The sequence below is a fragment of the Ailuropoda melanoleuca genome, chromosome 2 (genome assembly GCF_002007445.2).
Source record: "Ailuropoda melanoleuca isolate Jingjing chromosome 2, ASM200744v2, whole genome shotgun sequence".
NCBI lineage: Eukaryota > Metazoa > Chordata > Mammalia > Carnivora > Ursidae > Ailuropoda > Ailuropoda melanoleuca.
The window spans coordinates 36443833-36455839 of NC_048219.1; the positions used below are offsets into that span (position 1 = coordinate 36443833).

A 12007-nucleotide genomic window follows, 5' to 3' on the forward strand; every position below is an offset into this window, starting at 1 on the left:
GGGGGATTGGGATAGACCGGTGATGGGTAGTAAGGAGGGCATGTATTGCATGGTGCACTGGGTTATATGCAACTAATGAAGCATTGAACTTTACATCGGAATCTGGGGATGTACTGTATGGTGACTAACATAATATAAGAAAAAAATCATAAAAAAAAAAAAAGAAAATAACAGAACTTACCTCCTAGAATTACTCTAAGGAGTAAATAATTAATACTTATAAAGCACTTAGTAAGAAGCCTATCACACAGCTGTTACTCAACAGTGTTTCTTATCATTTTTTCAGTGTTCAGAATGCTTTCTTACAAATGTGGGCTTTATAAAAAAATTTTTTTCAGACACTTTGCATACCTGAGATGTTGCAGAAGAAACAGAAGGCGATGGTGACGCTGGTGGAGTAAGCAGGCTGCAGGGCAGGTTCAATGTAACATAGTGCTCATGGCTGCAGACAATTCGTAGGAAATCCAGTCTCAAGGACACCAGGACACTTGGATTTGGTAACGAATAAAGCTTTGAAGATACCTTGTAAGCATTACATAAATAAAAGAACACCAATTGAATTTATCATTTCTCTAAGCCAACACCAGAATGACAGGTGAAGTATTTACTGGGCAGTTTGGGTTTTGTGGTTTAAACAACAGTATCAGCTTTTTCCAGAGTTACTGCTAGAATAAAAAATGTGGAACTAGAAGATCTATTTAAGATGCACAAATCCAATGACCAGGCTAGAAGTCATATTCTTTCTATTTCCAATATAGCATTAAATTTCCACTTCTCAAAGATGTAATTTATGAGGGAGAAGTATACCACCAAAATAACTTCATAAAAGAAATGATCCATTCTTTGGATAATTAGCACCCTGTGTTAACCCATTATTTATGATTCCCTATTTGTCTATTCACCCAGCTACACGATAAGCTACTTGGAGGAGACATATACACACTGACTTAATAGCTTTGGTAACCCTAGGGTCTAGCTCAATGTTTGGCAAACACAGGAAGTCAATGCTTGAAGAATAACAAGATTTGAGGAGCAACAGAACATGAAATTTGGCAGGGGGGGAGGGAAAAATAATACCTACTGCTGCAAATATTTGCAGGTGGGTCAGTGCCCACGTGTAGTTTTAACTTCTCTATTAAAAGGAACATACGGGGCGCCTGGGTGGATCAGCTGGTTGAGCGTTCAACTTTTGCTTTCAGCTCAGGTCATGATCTCAGGGTTGTGGGATCAAACACCATCTCGGGCTCGTACTCAGTGCAGAGTCTGCTTGGGAGTCTCTCTTTCCCCCTCTCCCAATGCCCCACCCACCACTCATGCACTCTCTCTAAAGTAAATCAGTCAATCAATCAATCAATCAATGGGACATACAATAAAGGCAGCTGATAGACTAGATCTTCAAAATTCTAAATATTAGACTGCCAAACAGAAACGAGCCTGTGGAGCAGCTGGGAAATGCTACACAAGCACTGTGTCCCACACTCCCCTCCCCCACCTCCAGGATTCAAACTCCTCAATAATACTTGGATAGGACCCCGAGAGCTGTATATTTTTAAATTTCCTTTAAAAGGTAATTCTGGGATGATTATACAGCTCATTGCCCAAATGGCCTATCAGGACCAATAACTAATGTTTTCCAAAAGTCACATTTTATTGATCAGTTGACAAAAATTTTAAACTAAAGTCAGCTGCTTGTAGAAAAGTTCCAGGATGCTTTTAGTTTAGTAAAAGGAACAAAATGTTAAATAAATAAATAAATAACTAATAAAAGCAACATAATGACTGACACTGGGGATTTGGGTAAACATCTGCCCATGGTTCTAAACTCTACAACGTCTAGGTCTACATTAGGAGGACTACACAACAAAATGCAGCTGCTTTAAAAATCACCCAATAAATACACAGAAAAGTTCACATGGCTGTTCCTTCAGTGTAACTGGTACTCTTGCACGGCATTGTGGGGGTTGCTTTACACTTTTTTTCCTATATTTTTAAAAAGTTTTTTTTAGTAATCTCTGTACCCAATGGGGGGCTCAAACTCACGAACCAGAGATCAAGAGTCACATGTTCTTCCGATCGAGCCAGACAGGGACCCCCAGGGCTGCTTAACATTTAGACTAGTGACTTGATGATTTGCTTCAGAATGGGAATCGAAAAGTCATGACTGGGCCAGTAAGAGCAAGGAAAAGTCAGCTGTACAGATATCAGCTTGCCATAGTCCTGTGTCCTCAGAAAACAAATGAAATTTATTTTTGCCTTACTAATAAAAATACCCTGCTTTTACTTATTTTTAAAATATTTATTTATTTATTTGAAAAAGAATGAGAGGGAGAGAGAGCAGGGGGAGGGCCAGAGGGAGACAGACAGACTCCCAGCTGAGCAGGCAGCCTGACACGGCACTCAATCCCAGGACCCTGAGATCATGACCTAAGTCGAAATCAAAAGTCAGAGGCTTAACTCACTAAGCCACCCAGGTGCCCCAGAGATTCTCTCTCAGAGCCTTTCTGTCTGCCCCTCCTGTTCGTGTTCTCTAAATCTTTTTTAAAAAGAAAAATGCTGCTTTTTAAAAACATCAGTATATGAAAGTGTTCTTGAAGATCTCTTAGCTGCAACTCTAAAAACAGCAAACAGTATTTAAATTACTTGTTAATTATTAATAATTATGCATTACCTGTTTATAGCAGGTTTTAATAAGGCTAAAGACAAATCCTCTATCCATTACAGACAACAGATCATTGAGAAAGAATGCAAGGCTTGTGTTGAGTCTCTCAACCATTTCTGTGTCCTGGGAAACAGAATAAAAAGCAAAAACAGATAAAAGTATGATAGTTTAATGTGATCTTGATAGAGATTTAATTTTTTAAAAAGTTATCATTACCTTCTGAAATCGTGAAACTATATCACTAGCAATTGTGCTGACAAGAGCAGCAATGTCATCCATGAAACGTTCTGGAAAACGACTTTTCCTTGGTGCATCAAGTTTATCATTAAAATATAAATGATGTACCATGCTCTTTACCTGGAAAAATAAACAAGCCATTAGTTTAATTTCTTATGAATGCAATTAACAGTTAACCACATTAGGGCTATTTTTTCACTATACTATGGGATTTAACAGATGGCTGAAATACTTATAGCTCCTCAAATACTCTGAGAATCTCCCTGCAATATTTTATAATGTTCCCAAGAAATATCAAACACAGTACAACTCAATCACTGCATCACCTTCATAAAATTATTCTGGTTACCAATATGGAAAGAATTATGAATGTGAACAGAAAAATATTTCATCCTTTAAAATTGGAGTTTTAAATGAAATCTTTCCAAGACTCAACATTTTGACATTCCATATACCTCAAACTGTAAGCTTTGAGACACTAGACACATTAACTTCACTGCAGCCTCTTCAGCATCTATCACACAGTGACATACGGTGAACGTACGTTAAACACTTACGACTCAGTATGAGCAAGATATTAGGCAAAAATTAACAAAGTGATTTACGTGTACAAAATGCTTCTGTGGGCATCTGGGTGGTTCAGTTGGCTGAGCATCTAACTCTTGGTTTCAGCTCAGGTGATCTCAAGGGTCCTGAGACCAAGGTCCACATCTGGCTCTGCGCTGAGCGTAGAGTCTGTTGGAGATTCTCTCCTTCTGCCCCTCCTCCCACATGCTTTTGTGTGTGTGTGTGTGTGTGTGTGTGTGTGTGTGTGTGCGCGCGCACGCGCGCGTTTGCTCTCTCAAATCTTTAAAAAAAAATGCTTCTTGGTATTGAATCTTACTACAACAATGGGGTAACAGTAATACAGCATTCAGGGAAACTGAAGCCAAGTTTCAACAATTAGTAAACAGCAGAACTGAGTTTTAAACTGCAGCTTTTTAACTATTCTAAAGAAATTTGAACATACATGTAAGACTACCAAAAAATAGGGGCGCCTGGGTGGCACAGCGGTTAAGCGTCTGCCTTCGGCTCAGGGCGTGATCCCGGTGTTATGGGATCCGAGCCCCACATCAGGCTCCTCCGCTATGAGCCTGCTTCTTCCTCTCCCACTCCCCCTGCCTGTGTTCTCTCTCGCTGGCTGTCTCTATCTCTGTCGAATAAATAAATAAATAAAATCTTAAAAAAAAAAAAAAAGACTATCAAAAAATAAATCAAAATTACAATTTGATCTTATATTAAAAACACAAGAATTACAAACTTGGTGTTTATTCTTTAGCAGAAAAAATAAGTTGCTTATCACTTATGTAGGGTCCCTGACTTATTTTCTTTTGTAGATTAGTAAATCTCTAGAAAAACTGTCTTCTTATCCCCAATATGGGTAACATTCTACACTGAGAATGACCCGATGACATACTCTGGAAGCTCTTTTTGTTTCTTCCTGCCTTCCTTCCTTCTTGTTGTTGTAGTTGTTGTTGTTTTGTTTTCCTTAACTTTTTTACACATTTTTCTTTTGGAAGAGTAAGTTTCAATGACTTCAGCTTTCTAGAGGTTGAAGAGGAAAGTCCTTGGTGCCAGAATGCCTGAGTTGGAATCACAGTTCTGCTACCTAAAAGCTACCTAAAAGTACCTAAAAGTACCAACTTAAATAAATTACTTAATCTGTGCCTTGATAATCCCCAGCCCACAGAGACAGTGCTACACATTGTACACGCTTGGCAAATCTTCATTGCTCTCATGTATATATGTGTTTATGTGTATATAAATATTAAGATATTAATTCACTTGTTTTTAATATCATTTATTAAATTGAGCAAAAAGTGGTGGTGTTGTTATTGTTTAACTGGCTGTAAGTGGCATTTCCTCAAGAGCTTTCAAACCATGAAAGCAGTGAGGATCTATAAAGCCCTTTTAATCTATGTTTGGGATGAAATCTACAATACATTACATACTAACCACGTCCAAACTAAGAAATAATGTAAAAAGATAGCTGGTTCTGCAACGATCTCTAAAAAACTAGTTAATGAGAGCTTTTTAATTTCACCTAAATTGTGCTGAGTGTCCACAATGTTTATTCAGAGATGTAACAAATGTAATTCTGTCTAAGAGGGACAACAGAAAAGGATTTTTAGGATAAAATAATGAGCTAACACAAAGTTGTTAATTAAGGAAAACAGTATTAAAAATGTGTTTAGCTTGCTCACCATTAACTCAAAAAAGAACCAGGCTTGTTGCAAAGCTGACTCCCGAACGCTGCCGCTACAGACAACCCACTGCAAAGCCAGCTCCTCGTGAAAAAGCTATCCAGAAGCAAATCCAAAGTTATTATCAAAGTCATATCTGCTGATGACACAAACCAAATCACAGTGCAATTACAAATGAAGATATAATGAGAATAAGCAAAATAAGGCATGTGAACCATTCAATGATGCAGTGAGGACACCCATTAACGAAACGGCTGTTTATACATGTAAGACAGTGGCATGTTGAACAGCTGAAAAAATTACATGTTATCTTGCAGTAAAATGTAATTTTAAAAGGACAGGTGGGAAACAGCCTCCTAAATTGTACCTGCAAACAGAAACTAGACCAAAAAATCACAGTTACAAATACGCTCTTATTTGTGCCCTAAATACATATTCCAACATATGCAAATACATTCATGAACTTTGCTGGTACAATTTAGGAAATACCTTTAAAAATTTAAACTTTGATAAAAGCCATTAATTTTCAAGTTTTCAGGTATCTGAAGTCTTTTTTATAAACAGAGCAGAAATTTCCTGCCTTATAATGGATATGCATACAAAGCATTTGCAAAGTAGTGTATATCGATATGAAAAAGGACTAACAAAACTGTGCATAAGGGAAGCAAATCAACATATCTTACTAAGAGTGATAATTTTTCTAACTCATCTTCCTTTCCCTGGAGATTTAAAACAAAACAGAAGCAGTTACAGAAACAGAATTCAGAGTTGATACATTTTTTGGTACGAAAATTTGATAATCAAATTTGATTTCAAACAGTCAATCCCAAAGATACAAACATTTTACTAATATAAAGAGCATACACTGGAGTGGTACGCCCAAAAAGGCATCAGACAAGCAGTGCTTGCTCAAATGTATTTTTAAACAAATAATTCAAATGCAATTATTGTAAAATACTGGCTACTTAAAGAAATCTCACATCTATTTAACTGTTGGAATTTTCCCCCTATATGGATTGTCTTTATATGAATCTACCTTTTTAGTTGGTAAGCGTCCCGTTAATGTTTGTAAGAAACTTGACGTCTCTGTGTGCGAAGACATGCGATTACAACTTCGATCCATAGCCTATGGAGTGGAGGTGAATGAATGACGAGATAACATTAAAGTCCGCTATGGATGCCTCTGCAGCTCAAGGATTACACACAATTTTTTAAATAGCTTTACTTTGGTTTCATCAACTGTTTTATTATTGTTCATCTCATTTTCACCATTTTAACCTGCTTTAATGACAGTGCATTAGAAGTATCAAAATGGCTTCTATATACTTTTAGTAAAAAGATGAATATTTTAATGGTTATATAAATTCAGAGTGCTGCAAAGAATGAAACTTTTATATCTGTGTGATCTATACACATGCACACAACTAGTAAGAAAATGTAAAAAGTAAAAACATACTTCTCACTGGTCTCAGACCCCGCCAAAATTAAGAATTTTAGATTCAATAAAGAAAATTAAAAGGTTAGAATGGTTTCTTCCACTTTTCACTACTATCAAAAACTACTATTCAGATCTGCCATATGCTTCAAATATAGAACATTTACGATATTAAACATGGAATTAAATTCTTCAAGAACAAGAGCATTTCCCTCCAAAGCCAATACACAGATGAGAAGTATATTTTGAGGTATCATGCAATATTAGCTATGAAGCAACTAGACTTAAGTAAGCAAAACCTTGTTCAACTAAATTATACACAAATTTCATACTTTGCAACACAATACAAATTAAAATAGATTTTTGCTTCTGGTATTAAATCTTACAGCAAGGGGATCATATACTGTTCACACTTAATTTCAGCTTAGTCCCAGTATTTCTAGTCAGTAATTATAAGAAAAAAAAAAAAAGACAAGATAGTAAATGCTGAATGAAAAGGATACACTAGCTACACATTAAACCAAAAGCAAATGGAAAACTGTCAGGTTTTTTTCCACACAAACTTTTTAAAAATTCTTACTAAAGATGTGCTACCCCTACAGTAGAAACTGTTATCAAAGCCATCACTTGCATGAGCAGCAGGCACTGATATACTGACAGGGTATGGGGGGGAGGGGAGGAGGAGACAGGAAGTAGGAAAGGAGAGCATTACTGGTGCAATTGGTGGTATTCATGCATAGTAGTTGGAAAATGTGCTACGTAAACAAAAATACACACTTTTTAATGATTAAAAAGCAAGCCACTGAAATCATAGTATGTACTAAAAAGTAATGTTCTAAAGGGAAACATCAGCAGCCAATAAAGAAACCTCTAATATAAACACCACCTGTGTTGATTCTGCACTTGGACTGGGGTTGGATCCCCATGGGACAGCTTTTGGACCACCAGTGTTAACCCAGGAATTGGAGCGATCTAAACCCTAAGCATATAATAGAAAGCAGTTGGAAAGGAAAGAAATATTACATGTGGCATGCTATAAATTATTCTTAAAGAAATCCAGACTTTCCAATGCAAACATGTTTTTAATTAGTACTGTTAAAGCAACCAAAATTTTTAGGCATCTAGAAGTATTAGTTCACCAAAATTACCTTATTCCATAACTTATTTTTGTTTTTAAATCACAAAGATTATTAAGTATAGCATTTAAAGATAATTTCTCTTTACGTAAAGGGATCACCTTGGAGCACCAACTAAAGTTCCTACGGCAATCATCCCCCAAACCCTCTTTAAAAATGGCATGAGTTAGCAACATAATTTCCTCTGAATCTAACTAGGATTTAAAAGAAAAAAAAAGAATCAAAGAAAAGCATTTCATCCTTATCTAAAAGACTTTCACGTTGTCATCAATTGAAACTCCTGTGTATTGATATTCCGTAATTTTATTTGACCTTGCTTCCTCTTTTGCTCTTTTAAGGGACCAACAAGAGAAATTAAGAAAATAATAAAAATTAAGAAAAAAAAAGGGATGACTAATATTTGCTCCTACCTAACGATGAGGGTGGATTTGGGGTTTTGCTCAGTTTCATTGTGCTTGTTGTAATTAAACATACTGGGTTATTTTATATAAATATTATAAAGAAAAGCATTATGATGGGGCTGTCTGAAAGAATTCCATCTTCATCATCATTATCACTGAAGTTAATTTAATATGCTACTAATGTGTACAATCGGAAGTGAATTATATCTGTTCCTCTCTGAAAGAAGTTATTATCCCAGGTGAAGGGAAAGGGGATTTAATTTCTTAAACCTGACTGATCATTACAGTCACTTGGGAAGTTTTATAACTTTCAGATTCTGGGCCCCATCCCCAGAAATCTTGATTCAGCAACCTGGGCTGGGGCCTGGGAATCTGCTGTTTGAACTGGAGCCAGTTATAAGGGATTTTTAGAGGGCTGTTGGAATGAGAATAACGAAGACAACCCAAGACAAGGTGAGAAAGTATGGACCCAACCCCAGAAAGCACCAAAGAATAGGTAAAAATCAACTATGTAGCCATGTGTATTGCCTAGGAATGTCAACAACAATAAATACGCAGGGCCTTAACTCTATAAACAAATAATCTCTGGGAATGAAGCCTGTGTATCGGTACTATGGGAGGGAATGAGGATTAGGGAGAAGGAGGCAAGACAAACTGCTCTCAAGAATTTAGGTTTTGGGGAGAATATTTCCCCTTCTTTTTCCCCTCTAATTTCCCCAGAATACAGAGTGGTTGAATGATACAATAAGCATCCATTTCCACTCATTTTTGATACTGAATGTGTAAGATGAGTGTTGAAATTCAAATCCAGGTTCTACTGCTTACTAACTGTAAAACCTAAGGTAAATTACCTAATCTCTTTTTCAGTTTCTTAGTATAAAATAGGAATAATGATAGTCTTCCTCATATTGCAAAGATCAAATTTAAAATGGGAGTAAATTACTAAGTACAATACTTCAAATATAGTAAACACTCAAAAAAGAACTCTGGGGCACCTGGGTGGCTCAGTTGGTTAGGCATCTGCCTTCGGCTCATGATTCCAGGCTCCTGGGATCGAGTCCCACATCCGGCTCCTTACTCAGTGGGGAGTCTGCTTCTCCCTCTCCCTCTGCCCCTCTCCTGACTCGTGCTTGCTTGAGCAAGCTCTCTCTCACAAATAGATAAAAGCTTTCAAAAACAACAGTTCTAACAAAAACTTCCCATGCATGTTTTTTTAAATGCTTTCTAGCAAAGTAAATGAGAGAATATTCAAATACTAGCAAAATTATGTAATCAGATTTGTTTAAAATAAAATACCTACCTTCTCAGAACCCCATATTATTTCAAACAAAAGCAAATCTGCAAACAATGTTTTTCAGATAAGTTAAAACAAAAGTTTTCACCAGTTTCCCAAATTATTTCTCCACTACATAAAGTTCTTTCAGCCATTTGCAATTTTTAAGACCACTACTCATGCTACAAAAATAATACATAAGCATCTGATTTTTGCAACATTACAATTGTGCTCTTCTCTCTACCATAAATTTCCACAATACCAGTAATTTTCCTGTATTCTTAAATACACTTTTCAAATCCTTAATTTCCTTTAAAATTAAGGCACATGTTAATCGGTAATGTGAGAATAAACAACAAATCTCTTTGTGCCATTGGATCCACAATATTGAGACTGAGCAGTTATAATTACATCAAGTCAAAGCTAACTATTTAAAGAAAACCTACGGCCAATTATTTTGTAAAGCAAATAACTGCCATAATTTAAGTGTTACAAAAGCTAAGAATTATATCTTAATTTAGTTAAGCTAATTCATCACTGATATTTACTAATGTCATAACCATATTTACTGATCTCCAACTAACAGAACAGATTAACCAAATGTGTGTACATGTGCATGAAAGGGCTTTTGTTTTTGTCAAATCTCTGTAACATTATTTTGTCCCTTAAATATAGATAGGCTCCTTCCTTGAGCAAGGCTCATATTGTATTTGACTTGACATCAACATTCCTGTTAGAATTCAAAGATTTGGCTTTGTATCCACAAGTTCTCAGCACAGTACCTAGCACACAGTAAGCTCTCAGTGTTAAAATTAAAAATATGAGATGATATATTATAAAGAAACTACATATCCAGGTAAAACTGTACTGGCATTTGATCAAAAGCAATAAAATTCAAACTTGTCATAATCATATATTTACATAATTGAATGTTAAAAGAATATTGCTAGGGCAAAGAGATCAGTTTTGGCAAAAATAATTATAAAGAAAGTCTCACAAATCTGATTTTATAGCCATCAGAGTAGTAAAATCCTACTGATGTAAGTATTCCTGAATTTTAGGAGTTATGCATTTTATATTAGAGAATAAAATATAAAATCAGAACTTTCATAAAGCCAAACCTCTTAAGATCATTAAATATATATTTAATCCTGACAGCAAGAAGGCAAACAAAAAAGTAACTTTTAAAGGAGTAGTTTATTCTTGCAATACTTACTAACATTCATTCACTGAATATCTATTGAGCACCTTCAATATGCTGGTCATTATGGGTGCTTAGGATATATCACTCAACAATTATGCCTGCCCTCATGGAGCACATACTGTGATAAAGGAAAGGTAAACAAACACTGAAAAAGAGTAACTAATTTATATGCTACATTAAAAGGCAGTAAATGTTATGAGACAAAGAAACAGAATGAGGGGATCAGAAGTCCCCAAGGTAAGACTGAAGAAAAAGCAGCACTGGTTATACATTAAATAAGGTGGTCAGAGTAGACCTCGTTGAGAAGGTAGTCCTCTGAATAAAGGCATAAAGGAGGTGAAGGAGTTAGTCATAGGATTATCTTGCTCAGAGGAATGATAAAGAAAAAACAACTTTAGATTACAAGTAATCTCTACATCCAACGTGGGGCTTGAACTCACAACTCCAAGATCAAGAGATACATAGCTCTACTGACTAAGCCAGCCAGGTGCCCCTGGAATGACATAATCCAACTTTTGTTTTTTGTGACTTAAGCTTTTGAAGAAGCATTCTGCTTGCTATGTTGTGAAGAGAGTGTAGGTTGGAAGCAGTGAAACCATCTTTCAGTTTATTACATGAACTGAGGAAGAGAGGATGGTAGTTCAGAACAAATGGTAGTAGCAGAGGTAGTGGCCAGTGGTTCTATCTTTAACACATATCCGAATCTGAACAAAAGGATTTAGGAAAGGCCACAGGATTGAGTTTACAATTTCAGAGAGAGATTTGTTTCGGAAATATAATTTTGGGAGTCATTAGCATATAGTGGTATTTAAAATCATGGCACTTGATAACATCAAGCAAGTGAGTACAGACAGAAAAGAGAAAAAATGAGAGAAATAAGAACATAGGCCTGGGGCACTTCCAGATTAAGAGATCAGAAAAGAAGAATCCACAGAGATTGAAAAGCTATAACCAGAACTGTAAAAGGAAAACCAAGAGAGTGTCCTGGAAGGCAAGTAAACAGAATAAACCAAGGAGGAAAGAATTTAACTATGTCCAAATCTGCTGAGTGTTAAGAAGTAAACACTGGATTTAGCAACATGGAGAGTGTTGGTGATATCAACAAGGGCAGGTTGGGCAGAAGATGGGAACGATATCTAGTTTAAGTAGGATAAGGAGAATGGGAGTAAAAGAATTAGAGATAGCTAGTATAGGAAACTCTTTTAAGGAATACTACTACACAAGGTAGCAGAGAAACAGTAAGAAAGCTAGCAGCTGAAATACTAGAGAGGAGATTTGGGGATAAATAAAATGGGATAAATAATAGCATGTTTGTATATGGATGGGATGTTTTAGTAGATAGGGAGCAACTGATGATGCAGCAGGGAGATGAAATAATTGCTGGAGTGAGGATCCTGAGTAGGTGAGAGGAGATGGGAG

At 36.1% G+C, this 12007-nt stretch overlaps 1 protein-coding gene across 8 annotated transcripts in view; it reads right to left on the reverse strand.

Annotated features, from left to right (window-relative positions):
- The window catches only part of DOCK7 (dedicator of cytokinesis 7), a 211715-nt gene that overhangs the window by 70701 nt on the left and 129007 nt on the right, over window positions 1-12007 (reverse strand). For 4 of the 8 annotated variants that reach the window (XM_034653591.1, XM_034653593.1, XM_034653592.1 and 1 more), the window contains exons 23-28: window positions 7461-7553; window positions 6176-6265; window positions 5140-5235; window positions 2876-3016; window positions 2669-2782; window positions 352-522 (exon numbers count right to left, since the gene is read on the reverse strand). In XM_034653591.1, coding sequence (XP_034509482.1) covers window positions 352-522; window positions 2669-2782; window positions 2876-3016; window positions 5140-5235; window positions 6176-6265; window positions 7461-7553 — 705 coding nt within the window. The remainder of the gene's footprint in view (window positions 1-351; window positions 523-2668; window positions 2783-2875; window positions 3017-5139; window positions 5236-6175; window positions 6266-7460; window positions 7554-12007) is intronic. The other 4 variants (XM_034653595.1, XM_034653598.1, XM_034653596.1 and 1 more) reach the window with 1 other exon arrangement.